Source organism: Orcinus orca, chromosome 13 (genome assembly GCF_937001465.1).
Source record: "Orcinus orca chromosome 13, mOrcOrc1.1, whole genome shotgun sequence".
Classification (NCBI taxonomy): Eukaryota; Metazoa; Chordata; class Mammalia; order Artiodactyla; family Delphinidae; genus Orcinus; species Orcinus orca.
In genome coordinates this window covers 46,647,040-46,668,776 of record NC_064571.1, presented here as the reverse complement: position 1 = coordinate 46,668,776, position 21,737 = coordinate 46,647,040, and the positions used below count along the sequence as shown (strand labels likewise).

Here is a 21,737-nt window from a genome sequence, read left to right as displayed (position 1 = left end):
AAAAGAAAAAGAAGAAGAAAAAAACACCCAAGTAATATTGGCTGAAAGAAATATTGCCTGTTTTTCTCTTATGTAAGAGAAGTCCTGAGAATGCAGTTAAGGCTCACATGGCAGTTCTCTAGTCACAAGGATCCAGACTCCATCTTCCACGTCTCCTCATAGTTGCACGGTGGCATCCACAGCTCCAGCTTTAGCATCCACAGTCCAGGCAGCAAGAAGGAAGAAAGAAAAAAGGCAAAAGGGTGTGCTTCCCGGCTGGGTCAACTGCCTTAAAAGCGATTTCTTAGGAGCCCCATTCAGTGACTTGTGCCTCATTAGCCACAGGACAGATGGTAAATAAATTCTTCTAGCTGGGCATACTGCCGTGTCAATTAAAACTGGGGTTCTTTTACTACAGAAAAAGGGCTGAATGTGTATTATATGGGCATCTAGAAACTTCTGCCACACCTTGATATTTAACCCATTTTATTTTTAAGATTTGTCCTTTTTCTCCAACTGAGCCATATTTCATATGGTTGTGTTTTTATGGTCAACATAAACAGACATTTTGTCAATTGTGTCTTGACATAACCTTTTGAAATAATCACGTCAGAAGAAGAAACTTATTTTTTAAAAAGCTTTGATTAATAACATTAAATAAACATTAAGCTCCTATAGTAATCAGGATATTGTACTAGACAAGCTTTCTCAACCATGACACTATTGCATTTGGACAAGATAATTCTTTATTGTGGGGAGCTGTCCTTTGCTGTAGGAGGTTCAGCAGCATCCCTGTAGCCACTGCCAGTTGTGACAACCAAAGTTGTCTCCACACGTTGCCACATGTCACCCGGGAGACAGTCAACCCCACTGAGAACCACTTTGCTGGAGGATAACCCCACATTTAATTGAATTGCCTGTTCGGTTTCCTGTAAAAGTATATCCCTGAGATTAAGTGTTACTTTAAGTGCCACTCACTCTCAGTGTTATGAACACAGTATTTGTTGAATTTTTATTGTGTGCCAGACACTGTGATGAGAACTTTACATATGTTACCTGATTTAATCCTTATAACAGCACTGCATTAGGAGAAAGTACTAATGATATTAGGTAGTATTATTGCCCTCATGTTAGAGATGGGAAAATGAGGCTTAAAGGTTATTTTAGCTGAATTCCCCTGAGAGCAGAGTCTGTGACCCAGGCTTGAGGGCCATTTATCTGGGAGGTGATGGCAGGAAGCAGAGTGATGCAGAAGGGAGAGTGAAACAGGGAAGGAAGAAAAGTCAGTGAAGGGTTGATGCTGAGCCGGGATCTGTTACCACAGGGCCACGGGCACTATACCTCTGAGGACCCTCTGAAGAGCCATGAAGAATGCATCTCTGAATAATATCCCTCTCCCCACTCCATAGGTTGGGAAGAAGCTGGGAAACTTCTCCACTGACTCTCCCATTGGTTTTCCCCAGGGGGATTGAACCCCCTTCCCTTAACTGATAAAAGTGGTGAACAATGTTCACAAAGACCCAGCCACTTTTCCCATGGGGAGGATTAGTTTTCTATCCCTATGCAACAAATTACTACAAAAATTAATGTCTTAAAACAGCACCCATTTATTAATTCAGTGTTGTGGTCATATGTCTGACATGGTGTTGGGCTGCACCCTGCAGGCCTGTAAGTCCCGTACTTGCCCAGCCTTAAGACTGAAGTAAAAGCCTGGAATCAGTGACAGAGACATCAATAGTTTAATGGGTGGGGGAGCTGACATGCCTGAAGCAAGGTCCTGGAGCACTGTGAGCTACAGATGGTGGGCAGGACATGGGTCAGCAGGTGGAGGGAGGAGGTTACCAGTTATAGGGGGAATTGACATCATCAGGTTGGCTCATCAGTTACCAGGGAAACCAGAGGACCACACTCCCCAACACCCCTTTGATAAGCTATCATAGGTGAGATGTTCTCATCTAAAGATTAGAATGATCACTAGCTGGGGTTGGGGGTAAGTATGTAGGCACTTACTGATTAGGCTCTATGATTAAGAAGGAAGGTCAGTCATGTGAGTAGGGTATAGGTGGAGTAGGGACTGGTTGAGCAGGGGATGTACAGAGAGCAAGAGAACAGCCATCTTGGGTGGCCTGATCATACACATGGCATTGCTGGGTTCTCTGCTCAGGGTAAGACTAAGCTGAAAACAAGGTGTTGACTGGACTGAGTTCTCATCAGAAGGCACTGGGGAAAAACCCACCTCCAAGCACTTTCAAGTTGTTGGCAGAATTCAGTTTCCTGTGGTTGTAGGACTGGGGTTTCCACTTACTTGCTGGCTGTTTTCTGGGGGTAACTCTTTACTCCTAGGAGCCATGTGGTCCCCTCCATCTTTTTTTTTTTTTTTTTTTTTTTTTTTTTTTTTTGCGGTATGCGGGCCTCTCATTGTTGTGGCCTCTTCCATTGCAGAGCACAGGCTCCAGATGCGCAGGCTTAGCGGCCATGGCTCACGGGCCCAACCGCTCCATGGCATGTGGGATCTTCCCAGACCGGGGCACGAACCCACGTCCCCTGCATTGGCAGGCGGACTCTCAACCACTGCGCCACCAGGGAAGCCCGGTCCCCTCCATCTTTAAGCCAGCAACCATGCATTGAATCCATTTTGTGCTTCAAATCTCTGACTTCCTCTTCTGCCATTTACAGAGAACAATTCAATGGTTTTTAGTATATTCACAAGATTGTACAACCATTATCTAATTCCAGAATATTTTCTTCACCCCATAAAGAAACCTTATATCCATTAGCAGTCACTCCCCCTTCCCTTGTACCCTCAACTCCTAGCAACCACTAACCTGCTTTCTGTCTCTATGGAATTGCCTGTTCATATAAATGTTATCTTATAATATGTGGTCCTTTGGGACTGGCTTCTTTCACTTAGCATGTTTTCCAAGATTTATCCATGTTGTGGCATGTATCATTAACACTTCATTCTTTTTTATGGCTGAATAATATTCCATCCTATAAATATACCACATCTTGTTTATCCATTCATCACTGCTTGGACATTTAGATCGCTTCTACTTTTTGGCTATATGAATAATAATGATTCATATTCACAGTTTTGTGTGGACATGTTTTTAGTTCTCTTGGGTATACTCCTAGGATTAGAATTGCTGTGTCCTTTGGTAACTCTATGTTGAACTTTTTGAGGAGTAGCAAGACTATTTCCCAAAGTGACCGCACCATTTTACAAAGCAGTGTATGAGATTTTTTTCTCCACATCCTCACCAATGCTTGTTATTGTATTTTTTTATTATATCAATAGCATCCTATTGGGTATGTAGTGATATCTCATTGTGGTTTTGATTTGCATTTCCCTGATAGCTAATGATGTTGCACATTTTTCATGTGTTTATTAGCCATTTATATATACGCTTAGGAGAAATTTCTGTCCAAATCCTTTGACTATTTTTAAAACATTTGGGTTATTTGTCTTTTTAATTGCTGAGTTGTTAGAGTTCTTTTTACATTCCACATACTAAACCCCTATCAGATATAGAATTTGCAAATATTTTCTCCCTTTCTATGGATTCCTTTCATTTTCTTGATGGTGTCTTTGTAGCACAGCAGTCTTTTAATTTGATGATGTTCATGTTTCTTTTGCTGCTCATGTGCTTGTTGTCATACATAAGAAATCTTGCTTAATCCAAAGTCATGAAAATTTACACCTATTTTTTTCCTGAGTTTATATGTTAAGTTCTTATATTTAGGTCTTTAATTCATTGTGAGTTAATTTTTACATATGGTGTAAGGTTAGGGGTCCAACTTCATCCTTTTGCACTTAGATATCAGTTTGTCCCAGCACCATTTGTTAAAGAGACTATTCTTTCCTCATTAAATAATCTTGATACCTATGTAGAAAATCAGTTAACCATAGATACATAGGCATATTTATGAACTTTCAATTCTATTCCATTGATCCATATATTTGTTCGAATGCCAGTACCACACAGTCTTGATTACTGGTTATAGTAAGTTTTGAAATCGGAAACTGTGAGTCTTCCAACTTTAGTCTTCTTTTTCAAGATATATTTGGCTATTTGTAGTTCCTTGCAATTCTGTATGAGTTTTAGGACCAGCTTGTCCATTTCTGCAAAAAAGAAAGTTGGAATTTTAATAGGGATTTCACTGAAACTGTATATCAATTTGAGAGTATTGACATCTTAACAATATTGTCTTGGAATTCATAAACATGGGATTTCTTTTCATTGATTTAGTTAGGTCTTCTTTAATTTCTTTCAACAATGTTTTGTAGTTTTGCACTTCTTTTGTTAAATTTATTCCGAAGTATTTTATTCCTTTTGATTCTGTTGTTAATAGAATTGTCTTCTTAATTTTGTTTTCAGATTCTTTCATTGCCAAGTATATAGAAATACAGTTGATTTTTGGATTTGATCTTACATCCTGCAACCTTGCTGAACCCATTTATTTGTTCTGATAGTATTTTAGTGGATTTCTTATTGTCTATATACAGGATCATGTCATCTGCAAACAGAGATAGTTTTACTTCTTCCTTTCCAATCTGGGTGCCTTTTATTTCTATTTCGTGCATAATTGCCCTGGCTAGACCCTCCAGTACAAGGTTGAATAGAAGTAGTGAGGGCAGACATCTTGTCTTGTTCCTGATCTTAGGGGGAAGTCTTTCACCATTAAGTATAATGTTGGCTGTGGGTTTCTTGTAAATGTCTTTCATAAGGTTGAGAAAGTTCCTTTTTATTCCTAGTTTGTTGAGTGGTTTTTAGTCATGAAAGGGTGCAATATTTTGTCAAATGTTTTCTTTGCCTCTGTTGAACTGGTCAGATGGTTGGCTTTTCCTTCTTTCTATTAATATGTATTAATTTTTTTATATGTTGAACGTAGAGTATTCTTCCAATACTTTTTTCTTCATAAAAGAGTAAAAGAATGATTTGTTTTACAAGTCATTATAAGTCTGAAAATTTTCATTTCAGTTATGGATTATATCTTGCCTGGACATAAGGTTCTTGGAATACAGTTCTGTTTTCTTTAAAGTCTGTATACATCTTTCAGGTTCCGATGTGGTATAAGAAAGATTCAGTGGCAGTCCGTTTATTTTACCTTTGTAAGTACTCTTTTCTTGCTCTCTATGACTTGATTTTTACTCTCAAAGTTCAAAAACTTCATCATAATTTGTCAATTGTGTGTTCCCCCCTCCCCCCCACCCACCCATTATAACTGCCTGGCATTTGGTGAACTCCTTCAATCTGAAAATTCAATAATTTCTTCAGCACAGAAATTTTCCTATGTGATCATTGCTTCTTTTCTCTTTTTCTGAATGTCCTAGTATTTGCATATTAGACTTTCTGGATCTGTCTTACATGCCTCATATTTTTACCAATAATTTACATTTGTTTGTAATTTTTGCTTTATGATATGATAGTTCCTTTATTTCATTTTCCAGTTTTGGAAATTGGTTTGGTTTCCATTTTTTTAATTTAATTCCATTAAAAAAAATTTTTAATTTGGTTTCCATTTTTTTTCCCTCTTCTGGAATTTTAACCCCAGGTTTCATGTTTCTTTTAGCTCCTCCTCACCAAAATTTTTGTGGTTATTCTCTATGTGTAACATTCTCTGAAACATTCTTATTACCTTGTTATTGTTTCTTCCATTTACTTAGCATTTGTAGAAGGTGACTGTTCTGTCCATTCAGGTTTTCCTAGTTTGAACTGCTGCATAGTCCGTTAGATGTCTATGAAGTTTCTTTGCTTTCTTAGGTCAGGGGAGTGTGTTCTCCCAAACACCTGTAGAGGTGGTAGTGGGTGAAGTCTGTCGGGCCATAGTGGATATTGCCAATAACCTGCAGGAGCTGAGCTCAAAAACTGTGAGACAGCATCTGGGTGTAGAGAGGCTATTCTAGTCAAAGGCAAGATGAAGAACCAGAGGAAACTAGTCAGCGTTGAAGAGGTAACACCCAGTGAGAAGAAGACAGGCCATGTGAGGATCAGAAACCTGTTCTTGACAGGGAGGCCTGCTGTTTTTTATTGTCCTTGGTTTCTCACAAAACCTTTGTGTATCCTCTTATGATACCAGTTATGTATCTCCTCTTCCTACCCACTCCTACCATACACCCACGCTCCACCCCTTTCTTGAGGTGGCTTGAGTTGATTTCTCTTCCCAGACCAGGCAGCAGTCACACCACTGTGGCTGTGAGATGCTTTCGTCTTCACACAGGGCTTGGGAGATGGTGGAGATCCATCTCTTCAACATCCTTTCTGTAGTGACTTAGACTTACCTCACCAGCTATCTCCTTTAGTAATCTCTTCCAAACAATTCCATTCCTTTCCTAAATCCCTTTTCTGAAATTCTCCTTCAGTTCCTGAAGTTTAACTCTCTTCTTAGAGCCTTTTATCTGTACAGATTTACTAAAGTATCTCACGTAATTGGGTCGGGGATACTCCTCTGCAGCTAATTTTGCATCTTTCACGTGATACAGTCTTTTCTTTAGGGTTAAATATGTATCAGTAATTATGAGTAATGTGCTAATCAAACAGAAATTCCCTTTTCGAGTATATTTTCTAGATATTTATGGTTATATTCTCTTTTACTAATTCATGTATTTACTGTTCTAATTTACTTCTTTATACTTCCCAGATTTTTGTTAAGTTCCCTCTCCTTGAAGGTATTTGGCTTTTAAGTTTGGGACCTTGGGCTCAAGATGTCATTGTAACTTATTTGCTTGCAAATATTTTTCTTAAATATTTATGATGGATAACATTGTGAATTAGAGGCACATGTCATGAACTGCAATTTAGATCTGTTATTTATTGTCATTGCTGGCTATGCTTAGAGAATGACTTTGAATTCTTTTCCTATTCACTGAAAAAGTTTTTTTTTTCAAGTCTTGTGATGTTTCTAAAATGTTTATATCCCAAAAATGTTATTATATGTTTTCATTTAATTAGGTTGTCTGTCACTTTCCTAAAGGTATAATTAGTAAATTCTATCTCTATTGTTTTTGATTCAAAACTAATCTACTAAAAGGCACTTTGAAAACAGGATAATTTATCCTCCGTGCTTTGACAGACCTAAGACTTGTAGTTTTCACAAATGACATCCTTTATTTATATCAGGTGCCTATTAGTGTTATATAAATTCTCCATGATATTGGTGTCTCTTTGTTTCCTGAAACAGGTGTACCAATCCATTGAGTCCTTTTTGTGATCTTTTCCATAATTATAGAGTACGTGAAATTCACTTACTCCAAAATATAATTTGGAAATGCAAACTAAATGTTCCCCGGTAGGGGGTGCAATCTGTTTTAAACTCTTAATATGTGTAATAAAAGCTATAAACCATAGGGGGAACATTCGTAGGCTTTCTCCACGTTAACTCAGGTTATTTGAAAACCTTGTATATTTTATGATAGCCAATGTTTTCCTCAAGTTATAAAATTTGCATAATGTTAGGATAAATGCAGTAAACTTACTCTTATGGTTTTGGGCATTCTTTGGGCAGCGTTCTTCAGAGAAGCAGAATCAATAGTATGTGTATATAGTATATTAATATATATATATGCACACAATACACATACACACACCATATATTGATATCCATATGTATATATGGATATGGAAAGAGAGAAAGAGTTTTATTATTGTGGGAGCTGGCAAATCTGAAATGTGTAGGGCAGGCTGGCTGACTGGAAATATCTAAGTTACAGGCTGGAGACAGAATTCCTTCTCTCGGAAACTTTAGTCTTTTCTTTTAAGGCCTTTAACTAATCAGATGAGGCTCACCCACATTATGGAGGATAATCTGCTTTACTTAAAGTCAACTGATTATAAATGTTAATCAAATCTAAAAAATAACTTCACAGCAACATTTAATCTAGTGTTTAACCAAACAACTGAGCACCATAGTCTAGCCATGTTGACACATAAAATTAATCATCACTGGCATCTTGCATACATTTTTGTCAGTGCAGGTATGAATCACGATTAAAGATAATGGTAGCTAGATTTTCTGGGGTAGCTTGGAGTCAATATTTAGTACAACTCTGCAGTAATAAAGATGCAAATGTACACTTTAGTACTCCAGAGTTGAGTGGGTGGAACATAAACCATAAACTGTCCTTTTTTTTAATTTAATTTTTATTTTATATTAGAGTATAGTTGATTTACAATATTGTATTAGTTTCAGGTGTACAGCAAAGTGATTCAGTTATGCACATATATATATGTATTCTTTTTTAGATTTTTTTCCCATATAGGTTATTACATAATATTGAATAGAGTTCCCTGTGCTATGTAGTAGGTCCTTGTTGATTATAAACCATCCTTCTTATCAGTTTGGACTTTTTCCATAATATTTTTTTTGGTAATCTATAATGGTATTGCTCCAGTTTTCCCTCTGAAACTTAACTTTCAAGTTCTTTGCGTACATTCAATATTGGGCATTTTTGAACACATAATTAGAATAGTGGCCAAAGTGTGGATTAGAGGGAGAAGGTTAATGAACTTGCTATCCTGTGGAATTTCTGAAATCCTAAAATTGTTACCACACAGAATGTTCCAGGACCTCACACATACCCATAAAATGTATCTTCTGGGCTACGTTCCTCATTTGATTTGTGTAAGCTTCCAGCACAGGGAGATGTCAAGCTTACTTTTTCTTTGTCCTTGCATAATTCAGTTGGAGGTCTTCTAGTTGCATTCACCCTCTAGTTTTTTTTTGACTCTAAGTTTTTGTCTACTGTAGTTCAATTCACATAAAAAATATTTTTAGTTATTTTTTCCCCTGCAGTCCTAAAGTGGTTTCTCCCTCTGTCCATCTGTCTCCTTCCTCTCTTCTCTCTTTTTCTCTTTCAGTTCTGATCCTGATGTTAATAATATACTGTCCTTAATCTTGGACTTCTTATTTTCAACTTATGTGACAGTCTTCATCTATATTGTTTTTCCTAAGGTTACTACAAGGTACTTTTAAAATCCTATAATGTTGAATGAAAGTGTAGTGTGTGTGTGTGTGTGTGTGTGTGTGTGTGTGTGTGTGTGTGTGTCTTTTTAATTGTTGGAGTTTAATCTCTAGATGACTTTCCATTAGTTTGGCATCATGTGACCCCCCCAGGGTTGGGCAGGAGATTAGTTTTTGTCCAGAATAGCAGGATATAACAGAAATGATTTTCTTAGCTCCAAAGCCTTCTTTGCTGCAGAAGCACAAATTGAAATAGTGGCTTAGTGATTGACTTAACTCATTAGATAGCCTGCTGATAAGAATTTATGTTTAGACTTCAGAGGGAAAGGAGAGGGTTTTTTTTGTTTTTTTTTTGTTTTTTGTTTTTTTCAGGGCTTGCTATAGGTCCCAGTTACAGAGAACAGTAAAAAGAAAAAATGTGACTTTCATATAGTATTGAGCAATATTCCGTGTCATAAATCAAATTTTATAGAATTAGTCATTTGTCAGATTGTGTCCTTACACCCTATTGTGTGACTGTGTATGTGATTAGCTTTTACTTTGATTTCTCCATTATTAAAGAAAAATATTGAGGAAATTACAAAAACAAGTTTTGGGTTTTATTTATTAATTTTTTTGGCAAGCTCAGCTTTTTTAAGCTGTTTATTTTTGCAGATGTATTTCATAAGTTCTTAAGAATGAAGCTAGGAATGTTTGTTGGCTTCCAGGTTAGTACCACCCAGAAATTTTTAAAAAATCTGTTTTCTTAAAATATATTTTTTGTGGGGGACATAGGGGATCTTTTCATTTTTATGAACTAGTAGATTTGAGAAAATATATTTAAATGATGCATTTTAAATACTACTTTTGAATATACTGCTTATTTTCATTCCATATTAGCTTTTTGACTTCTTTGGGGTATTCATTATTTCATAGTTAATGATTTTTATGGAAAGGAGGTGAAAGTTACTCATGTTTTTATTTTCTCTGGAATATTTGAATGTACTGTTCGTGTCATTTTAGAATTGTTTCTTATCATCCAGAGAGCCTCCTACAGAGGTCAGTCTCCAAGGTTATTGATAATTGCTAGTAGATTGTGACTATTTGATCCATCAACAACTATACACTTCTTGTAGAGTATTTCTTATACAGTTAAAATAACTATATCAAGACATTGTTCTGAAGCACTTTGTTTGAACCAGACTGGAGTAAGCAGAGTTGAGAAAATGACCTTCATTTGGCAAACGTTTATTAAGCCTCCCAGTTGTGACAGGCTTTGACGCCATCCTGTCTCTACAGAAACTGACAGTTTAGACAAAAATGAAAGCAATTATATTCAGTATAGTGACTGTTATAGTATAGAGACTTTTCCTGAGGGTGTCCATTTCTGGCCATCTCCAGATGGCCTGCCACTTTGAGCTTTGAAGTTGGGGAACAAAGCAGAAGCAACAATGCAGAGCAGCTTACTTTGAAATAAAAAAAGTAAAATCTAAGCTGCTGTAGAGAAACATGGTGCTATGCTCTCTTTCTCTTAAATCCTAGATAAAATTAATATACATTATGAAGCAGAGTTCCTCAAGTTGAGAGATGTATCCCACCCTCTTGAAGAAAAATAAAATAAAATAAAATCCCTGTGAACTTCCAGTACTGACTGAAATTGTTATTATAATATTACTTAAATTACTCGTTTTACTAATTACTTATGTTAATTAGTATTCACAAACATAAAACTACATATTTTATGCTTATAACTTATTCTAAATAAAACCAAGACAAATGTACAAATTAAATAAGACTACAAAATCATTATAATTCAAATGAACATTACAATTCAATTTAAATCAACATGGATTTAATGGGATGGGTGACACTGATTTGCTGAAATAGCATTGATTTGGAGAATTATAGCAGAAAGATGTCACCCCAAGTCTAGTGTTGTGGTTCATCTGTTTTCTGTGTTTGGATTTTGATAATACTTACTCAGCCAATGCCTGTTTACATAAGTATGTTATTCAAACAATATTAATAACTTTACGTCTCTGATTGGAACTTGGGCAAATCAAACCTCAGTGAATGGTCTTGAAACAGCACATTAAAGACATATCACTTGGCAACTCTGTAAAGCTTTATTACTGATACTTGGAGAAAAAGTTAGCCTAATTGATGTCTTCATTAAATAGGTATCCAGTGCAACTATTGCTAGGATCAGGGATAGAAAAACTCTTTTTGGAAAATTTAGACCATACTTATTTCCAATAAATTGATATGAGCTGGCACAGTCAAAGATGATATTGGGCTCTCCCACCACTTTGTTTATATAGAGCCTTCCAGTCAGCTATCCCTAATGTTAATCAATGAACTCAGTTGCACATACAAACTACTGCATAAAAATCTTACAGCAATACACAGTTGCACGGGGTCATCCAAAAGATGCATACTATCTTTAAATTTCTTTTTAAAAGATGGTCGTCACCTAGAGGGGTGGGATAGGGAGGGTGGGAGGGAGGGAGATGCAAGAGGGAGGACATATGGGGATATATGTATATATATAGCTGATTCACTTTGTTATAAATCAGAAACTAACACACCATTGCAGAGCAATTATACTCCAATAAAGATGTTAAAAAAAAAGATGGTCGTAAAAATTAAAACAAATTTTTTTTAAAACATCGCCAAGAATTTGAAGACCTTTAATAATATATTCATAGATGTGAGCTTGAGAAATACTGCTATAGAGTACTCAGCAGTTCCTGATGGTGAAAAAAAAGACTTTCACATCCTGATTTCTATCTGTTTAAGTAAGTTGGTAAATAGTTTCTCTATTCTAGATCCATATTAAAGTATAGTATTACAATGATATTTAAATCTGATGTCCAGGACCTGACGTGAAATACAAAGAATTTAGGTATGTCCTAGGTTTTGAGACAAACCTAACTACTGTTAGCCCTTGTTCTGTGGAGGCTATGAGCATCCTGATCTACTTCGCTGGGGTGAAAGACTATGAAGAACAGCTTTGATGTCTTCTATAACCAGACCTGGCTATGGGCAGTTTTGTTATTTCTATGTTTGAGTGTAGAATTTTTATTTTACTTTGAGGACTATGATGTTCAATTTTCAGGTATTACTGGTTATATTTAATTCCTAAATATTATAATTGATTCACTTACTAAAGAATAAATTTAACTCTAGTCTCACCAGCTTTTTTCCCTACCCTTTCTGGGTTTCAGATATCTAAATGACATCTACCATTTCTCTATGTATTGTATTACAGTGCTCTCTTTCTTCTCAACTTTAAAACTCATTATTTCCATCTCTACTTGATCAGAAAGGTAGGATAATCAGAGCTTGAAAATTTACTCAGAGCAAACCTGTATCTCTCATGATGCCAGGAATTCTGCTTTATTCCTTTTTTTTTTCTCTCATTTATTTTTAGCTAATTTATATCTGGCAGGATTTTAATCAGGGGCATAACGTGTTTACATTTGATAAGGGGATGATTGTAAGCTCCACCTACTGCCTGCTTTAGCGCTTGGCACATAGTAGGTACTCATTGTAAGTGAATGAAGGAATAAACAAATGAAATGAATGAATTTGGTGTAGTGGTAGGGGTGATGGTGTGGCTGTATTAGATTTTTAGCAGGGCACATTTTAGATTGTTTTTCCATTTGAAGCTGGAGGCTTTGTCTTAACTGATTTTCATATTGCCTGAGCTTTTACTTATTTTTGGAGATGCAGGAACCTTTTGGAAAATTTGTTAATTTCTCTGGCTAATGACACTTAGGGTGAGCATGATCTTTGGATAACCATAGTGGATGGATTGCCTTTCACATTACAGGAAACAGTTGCCATAGATTACATATCAAACTGCACATAGAATTTCTACTTTGTTTCGCTTTTTAATTTTAGTTTGAGTTCATCTGTCATCCTGGAGCCTTAGATGTTATCTCCTTTTCCCTGAACTGCTGACTGAATGCATTTCTCTGTGCTTTACTGGGGCTGGAATAACCCAGTTATGATCATGCTAATAGTGGCCTGTCATGTAGGCCTTTACTCTCTACTTCCCTACTCCCAGAATCAAAATAGGAGTGAAAACACAAGAAGAGTACAAAGAAAATGGCTTTATTTCTGACACTGCACACACAGCTTATTACATATGACCTTGGTGATAAGTATGAAAATGAGGACCGCAACTGCATTCTTCATTAGTCAATTCACCAATTGAGTTAGCAGATTTCCTTTTAAAAAGTAGTTGTGTAGTTTGTAGCTGCACAGTAGCCAGATGCATTTGATAAATCAAGTTCATTTTGTTTTGACTAAAAGACTAAATATATTCCTGTACAAAAATATTAAAAAACTTTATGTACAGAAGAAAATTTGTCACGTATAATCCTACCACCTAGAAATAACCACATTTTAATAGAAGCTACCTTTTTTTTTTTTTGATGTGGACCATTTTTAAAGTCTTTCTTGAATTTGTTACAATATTGCTTCTGTTTTGTTTTTTTGGCTGTGAGGCATGTGGGATGTTAGCTCCCCGGTCAGGGATCGAACCTACACCCCCTGCATTAGAAGGTAAAGTCTCAGCCACTGGATGGCCAGGGAAGTCTCAAAGCTACCTTTTTTTTTTTTTAATGTCTTGGATATTTTCACCACAAGAATTTTAAAATATATCTTTTTTTTTTAACTTTTTCTAAACGTAAATTTATTTATTATAGATTTACTTTTAGAAAAATTAGAAGATACAGATCAAATAAAAAGAATACCCATTATAATACCATCTAGAGATAACTGATATTAAGATTTTGTTATATATTCTTCCAGACTTTCAATTACATAATAAAATATGTAAATTTATGACTAGGTACATAATTTTTTATAAAAAGGAAGCACACCATACATACTTAGGTATAATTTTTTTGCAAATATCTTTCCATGTCAGTAAATATATATATCCCCATGATCATTACTTTTGGCTATATGACATGCCATTTTTTTGATGTATAAAATAAATATATTTAGCAAAGTTCATGATGATTAAAAATTAGGCCATTAAAAAATTCTATGATAATTGTTTATGGCAGAGTTTGTGCCATACATAATTCTTACATCTTTATGAATCCAATCTGTCAGTCTCATTATGGTTTCTGCTTTTGGGATCATGCTTAGGAATTCCTTACCAATACAAATATTTTAAAATTATTCAGCTCTGTGTTCTTCTAGTACTTTGGTGTTTTCTATTTTAAAACTAAAAACTTCAACCAATATAAAATTTATCTTACATATTACGGGACAGGAATCTACTTTATTTTTTTTCTAAAATGCTTAAATAATCTATCCCTCTGCTAATTTAAACAATGGATCTGTTCCTAGGCTTTAAAGTTTTGTTTCATTGATCAATTTCCATTCCTGTGCAAGATCCATACTATTTTAATTATTTTTTTAAATCCTATTATTTTTTTTACCACACACACACACACACTGTATTTTATTTTTACAAGAGATAAATAAACTGACACCAAGCATTGTAAATGGATGACCATAACAAAAGCAACAATGACTGCAATTACCAAACACAAAACACACTCATACTATGTCATAATATTGACATTCAGTCCAGTAATCCTCCACTGTAACAGCTCCTTTACTTTGCAGTGAAAATTGATTTGTATATTTTTTGCCTCTGAGTCCTTGTGGGATGTTTCTTTTAATTCAAACAGAAAGTCACAAAAATTATAATCATCCTCACCAGTTCACTCAGTCCCATGTAATTAATTATTTTTTTCATCTTGATCTTTTGTTAGCATTTTATGAATTCATCAGTTTTCCATTAGACTTCTGAAAATGCTTATTCATTCAGTTCAGCAGTATAGTCAGTTACCAGAAACCTGTACTTGTCAGAGTCTTTTCCATGAATTCCTTGAAGATGAAACCCTTTTATAGGAACATTTTTGCAAAAGCATCAGAGTACACCCAGAACTGTCTGTAAATGACAAAAGACTTAAAAATGACCACAGGTAAAGATTTGATGAAAGTTCATAATAATGCAATTGACAAGGAAATTTAGTTATTTCTGAGATATATATTTTTAAGTAATAACTAGAATTATGACTTATAACATTATACCAGAACATATAAGATTTTTAGAAATTTCATGTAATGTCAGAAACATTTATATTAACATATTTCCATACAAATAACCCAAAGAAAGTTTAGTATTAGTTGTTTTTATTATTTGTTTGTTTTTTTATACTGCAGGTTCTTATTAGTCATCAATTTTACACACATCAGTGTATACATGTCAATCCCAATTGCCCAATTCAGCACACCACCATCCCCACCCCACAGCAGTTTTCCCCCTTGGTGTCCATATATTTGTTCTCTACATCTGTGTCTCAACTTCTGCCCTGCAAGCCGGTTCATCTGTACCATTTTTCTAGGTTCCACATACATGTGTTAATATACGATATTTGTTTTTCTCTTTCTGACTTACTTCACTCTGTATGCCAGTCTCTAGATCCATCCACGTCTCAACAAATGACTCAATTTCATTCCTTTTTATGGCTGAGTAATATTCCATTGTATATATGTACCACATCTTCTTTATCCGTTTGTCTGTCAATGGGCATTTAGGTTGCTTCCATGACCTGGCTATTGTAAATAGTGCTGCAATGAACTTTGGGGTGCATGTGTCTTTTTGAATGATGGTTTTCTCTGGGTATATGCCCAGTAGTGGGATAACTGGATCATATGGTAATTCTATTTTTAGTATTTTAAGGACCCTCCATACTGTTCTCCATAGTGGCTGTATCACTTTACATACCCACCAACAGTGCAGGAGGGTTCCCTTTTCTCCACACCCTCTCCAGCATTTGTTGCTTGTAGATTTTCTGATGGTATCCATTCTAACTGGTGTGAGGTGATACCTCATTGTAGTTTTGATTGGCATTTCTCTAATAATTAGTGACGTTGAGCAACTTTTCATGTGCTTCTTGGCCATCTGTATGTCTTTTTTGGAGAAATGTCTATTTAGGTCTTCTGCCCATTTTTTGATTGGGTTGTTTGTTTTCTTAATATTGAGCTGCATGAGCTGTTTATATATTTTGGAGATTAATCCTTTGTCCGTGGATTCGTTTACAAATATTTTCTCCCATTCTGAGGGTTGTCTTTTCATCTTGCTTATGGTTTCCTTTGCTGTGCAAAAGCTTTGAAGTTTCATTAGGTCCCATTTGTTTATTTTTGTTTTTATTTCCATTACTCTAGGAGGTGGATCAAAAAAGATCTTGCTGTGATTTATGTCAAAGAGTGTTCCTCCCATGTTTTCCTCGAAGAGTTTTACTGGTCTTACATTAAGGCCTCTAATCGACTTTGAGTTTATTTTTGCATATGGTATTAGGGAGTGTTCTAATTTCATTCTTTTACATGTAGCTGTCCAGTTTTCCCAGCACCACTTATTGAAGAGACTGTCTTTTCTCCACTGTACATCCTTGCCCCCTTTGTCATAGGTTAGTTGACCATAGGTGTGTGGGTTTATCTCTGGGCTTTCTGTCTTGTTCCATAGATCTATGTTTCTGTTTTTGTGCCAGTACCATATTTTCTTGATGACTGTAGCTTTGTAGTATAGTCTGAAGTCAGGGAGTCTGATTCCTCCAGCTCCGTATTTTTCCCTCAAGACTGCTTTGGCTATTCGGGGTGTTTTGTTTCTCCATACAAATTTTAAGAAGATTTGTTCTAGTTCTGTAAAAAATGCCATTGGTAATTTGATAGGGATTGCATTGAATCTGTAGATTGCTTTGGGTAGTATAGTCATTTTCACAGTATTGATTCTTCCAATCCAAGAACATGGTATATCTCTCCGTCTGTTTGTGTCACCTTTGATTTCTTTCATCAGTGTCTGATAGTTTTCTGCATACAGGTCTTTTGTCTCCCTAGGTAGGTTTATTCCTAGGTATTTTATTCTTTTTGTTGCAATGGTAAATGGGAGTGTTTCCTTAATTTCTCTTTCAGATTTTTCATCATTAGTGTATAGGAATGCGAGAGATTTCTGTGCATTAATTTTGTATCCTGCTACTTCACCAAATTCATTGATTAGCTCTAGTAGTTTTCTGGTGGCATTTTTAGGATTCTCTATGTATAGTATCAAGGCATCTGCAAACAGTGACAGTTTTACTTCTTTTCCAATTTGTATTTCTTTTCCTTCTCTGATTGCTGTGGCTACGACTTCCAAAACTATGTTGAATAATAGTGGTGAGAGTAGACATCCTTGTCTCATTCCTGATCTTAGAGGAAATGCTTTCAGTTTTTCACCATTGAAAATGATGTTTGCTGTGGATTTGTCATATTTGGCCTATTATGTTGAGGTAGGTTCCCTCTAAGCCCACTTTCTGGAGAGTTTTTATCATAAATGGGTGTTGAATTTTGTCAAAAGCTTTTTCTGCATGTATTGAGATGATCATATGGTTTTTCTTCTTCAATTTGTTAATATGGTGTATCACATTGAATGATTTGCATATATTGAAGAATCCCTGCATCCCTGGGATAAATCCCACTTGATCATGGTGTATGATCCTTTTAATGTGTTGTTGCATTCTGTTTGCTAGTATTTTGTTGAGGATTTTTGCATCTATATTCATCAGTGATATTGGTCTGTAATTTTCCTTTTTTGTAGTGTCTTTGTCTGGTTTTAGTATCAGGGTGATGGTGGCATCATGGAATGAGTTTGTGAGTGTTCCTTCCTCTGCACATTTTTGGAAGAGTTTAAAAAGGATGGGTGTTAGCTCTTCTTTAAATATTTGATAGAATACACCTGTGAAGCCATCTGGTCCTGGACTTCTGTTTGTTGGAAGATTTTTAATCACAGTTTCAATTTCATTACTTGTGATTGGTCTGTTCATATTTTCTATTTCTTCCTGGTTCAGTCTTGGAAGGTTACACCTTTCTAAGAATCTGTCCATTTCTTCCAGGTTGTCCATTTCATTGGCATAGAGATGCTTGTAGTAGTCTCTTAGGATGCTTTGTATTTCTGCGGTGTCTGTTGTAACTTCTCCTTTTTCGTTTCTAATTTTATTTGAGTCCTCTCCCTGTTGATGATTCTGGCTAATAGTTTATCAATTTTGTTTATCTTCTCAAAGAAACAGCTTTCAGTTTTATTGATATTTGCTATTGTTTTCTTTGTTTCTATTTCATTTATTTCTGCTCTGATCTTTATGATTTCTTTCCTTCTGCTAACTTTGAGTTTTGTTTGTTCTTCTTTCTCTAGTCCCTTTAGGTGTAAGGTTAGATTGTTTATTTGAGATTTTTCTTGTTTCTTGAGGTAGGCTCATATAGCTATAAACTTCCCTCTTAGAACTGCTTTTGCTGCATCCCATAGGTTTTGGATCGTCGTGTTTGCATTGTCATTTGTGTCTAGGTTTTTTTTGAATTCCTCTTTGATTTCTTCAGTGATCTCTTGGTTATTTAGTAATGTATTGTTTAGCCTCCATGTGTTTGTGTTTTTTACGTTTTTTTCCCTGTAATTCACTTCTAATCTCGTAGTGTTGTGGTCAGAAAAGATGCTTGATATGATTTCAATTTTCTTAAATTTACTGAGGCTTGATTTGTGACCCAAGATGTGATCTATCCTGGAGAATGTTCCGTGTGCACTTGAGAAGAAAGTGTAATCTGCTCTTTTGGATGGAATGTCCTATAAATATCAATTAAATCTATCTGCTCTATTGTGTAATTTAAAGCTTCTGTTTCCTTAATTATTTTCATTTTGGATGATCTGTCCATTCATGTAAGTGAGATGTTAAAGTCCCCAACTTTTATTGTGTTACTGTCAATTTCCTCCTTTTTAGCCGTTAGCAATTGCCTTATGCATTGAGGTTCTCCTATGTTGGGTGCATATATATTTATAATTGTTATATCTTCTCTTGGATTGATCCCTTGTTCATTATGCAGTGTCCTTCCTTGTCTCTTGTATCATTCTTTATTTTAAAGTTTATTTTATCTGATATGAGTATAGCTACTCCAGCTTTCTTTTGATTTCCACTTGCATGGAATATCTTTTTCCATGCCCTCACTTTCAGTCTGTATGTGTCCCTAGGTCTGAAGTGGGTCTCTTGTAGACAGCATATATATGGGTCTTGTTTTTGTATCCATTCAGCAAGTCTGTGTCTTTTGGTTGGAGCATTTAATCCATTCACGTTTAAGGTAATTATTGATATGAATGTTCCTCTGACCATTTTCTTAATTGTTTTGGGTTTGTTTTTGTAGGTCCTTTTCTTCTCTTGTGTTTCCCACTTAGAGAAGTTCCTTTAGCATTTGTTGTAGAGCTGGTTTGGTGGTGCTGAATTCTCTTAGCTTTTGCTTGTCTGTAAAGCTTTTAATTTCTCCATCTAATCTGAATGAGATCCTTGCCAGGTAGAGTAATCTTGGTTGTAGTTTCTTCCCTTTCATTACTTTAAGTATATCATGCCACTCCCTTCTGGCTTGTAGAGTTTCTGCTGAGAAATCAGCTGTTAACCTTATGGGAGTTCCCTTGTATGTTATTTGTCATCTTCTCCTTGCTGTTTTCAATAATTTTTCCTTGTCTTTAATTTTTGCCAATTTGATTACTATGTGTCTCAGCGTGTTTCTCCTTGGGTTTATCCTGTATGGGACTGTCTGTGCTTCCTGGACTTGGGTGGCTATTTCCTTTCCCATGTTAGGAAAGTTTTCGACTTTCTCTCTCTCTTCTCCTTCTGGGACCCCTATAATGGGAATGTTGTTGCATTTAATGTTGTCCCAGAGGTCTCTTAGGCTGTCTTCATTTCTTTTCATTCTTTTTTCTTTAGTCTGTTCCACAGCAGTGAATTCCACCATTCTGTCTTCCAGGTCACTTATTCGTTCTTCTGCCTCAGTTATTCTGGTATTGATTCCTTCTAGTGTATTTTTCATTTCAGTTATTGTATTGTTCATCTCTGTTTGTTTGTTATTTAATTATTCTAAGTCTTTGTTAAACATTTCTTGCATCTTCTCGATCTTTGCCTCCATTCCTTTTCCGAGGTCCTGGATCATCTTCACTATCATTATTCTGAATTCTTTTTCTGAAAGGTTGCCTATCTGCACTTCATTTAGTTGTTTTTCTGGGGTTTTATCTTGTTCCTTCATCCAGTATATAGCCCTCTGCCTTTTCATCTTGTTTATCTTTCTGTGAATGTGGTTTTTGTTCCACAGGCTGAAGGATTATATTTCTTCTTGCTTCTGCTGTCTGCCCTCTGGTCTGTTTTAATTATTGAGTGTCTTTAGTATGTGTCAGTTGATGTCCGCTTGAACAAAACCTCTTAAAGTTTTTTGGCTAGTGTAACAGCTGGTCATCTTCCAGATAAATATGAGAATAATCTGTCAAGTTGCAAACATTTTTTGCAACTTGAATTTTTTATTAAAATTATGTTAAATGTAAAGATTAATTTGGGGAGATTGACATATTTATAATGTCTTCTCATCAAATAATATAAAGTATGTTGTCTATAGTTAACAGTACTGTATTTTATAATTGAAAGTTGCTGAGAGAGTAGATCTTAAATGTTCTTACCACACACACAAAATGGTAACAATATGAGGTGATGGATGTGTTAACTAACTTTATTGTGGTAATCATTGCACAATATATACATATACCAAATCATCATGTTGTATACCTTAAACTTACACAATGTTGTATGTCAATTATTTCTCAATAAATCTGGCAAAACATAAAATATATCTATTTATCTTATTATTTTTACTTCCTAATTATATTTTTAATTTTATTCATATAGCTTTAGCACATTTTTGTTAAGATGATTTCAAAATACTTTATCCTTTGTTGCAATTGTGAATAAGAGCTTTTTCTCTTATTTTCTGATTATTGCTAGTGCAGATATATATGAATTGATTACATTTGTTTTAGCTTATTTTTAAAATCATTTATTCTACTAGATTTTTATTTTATTTTCCTGGGTTTTCCATTATTTAGATCTTATTTTCCTTTCTTGAACCGTTGCATACGTTCAAACCTACTCTAGAAAAGTGTTGAAAATTTTGATGATAGCAGTGCTTTCTTGACTTTTCCCTGACTTCAAAGGAAGGCTCCAGGTTATCACTATCCAATAGAACTTTCTGCAACTCTGCGATAATTCTCCAATTGATCAATACATGTGGCCATTGAGCACTTAAAATATTGCTAATGATATTGAAAAACTGTATTTTAATTTAATATAATTGTAATTAATTTAAATATAAACAGCCAGCAGGCTTTAGTAGGGCCAATAGAGGCTACTGTACTGGACAGCACAGCTCTAGGTTTTCATTGTTAATTATGTTGAGTGTTTATTTCAGATGGGTTTTTAACTTGTTAAAGCCACCTTAGAGTAAAGATGATGGGGTAAAAGTGAGATTATCATGTATAATAGATAATTGCCAAACACAAGCCTTTAGCAGATGTGAAAGGGAGTAGAGGATTGAATGATAGGTGGAGTGAGATGAGGGTTGAAGCAAAGCTTGTTTTCCATATGTTGATTTTGTTATTAACATAAGTGTGGTCCCAAATCCAACCCTTTACTACCCTCCAAAATATGTACTTTCTTCTATTTTCATTATTTCTATTAATATTGTCACCACGATCTTAGCCCAAAACCTTGTTATAACTTTTTTGATTTTTCTCTCTTCCTTGTGCCCTGAAATTCAAATATTCCTTCACCCCATCTCCATTTCCACGAGCCTACATCTTACCCATTCTTCAAGGTCTTCACAAGTGTACAAGTAGTTTTGGGCTTCTCTGGTGGTACAGTGGTTAAGAATACACCTGCCAATGCAGGGGA

The 21,737-nt window shown here is 35.3% G+C and overlaps 1 protein-coding gene across 4 annotated transcripts in view; it reads left to right on the top strand.

Moving 5' to 3' along the window:
- ACYP2 (acylphosphatase 2) overlaps positions 1-21,737 on the top strand; it is a 176,364-nt gene that overhangs the window by 77,819 nt on the left and 76,808 nt on the right. Inside the window, exon 4 of one of the 4 annotated variants that reach the window (XM_049695980.1) lies at positions 8,838-8,942. The exons of the other annotated variants lie outside the window; for them this stretch is intronic. Coding sequence (XP_049551937.1) covers positions 8,838-8,942 — 105 coding nt within the window. The remainder of the gene's footprint in view (positions 1-8,837; positions 8,943-21,737) is intronic. 4 annotated transcript variants of the gene reach the window in all.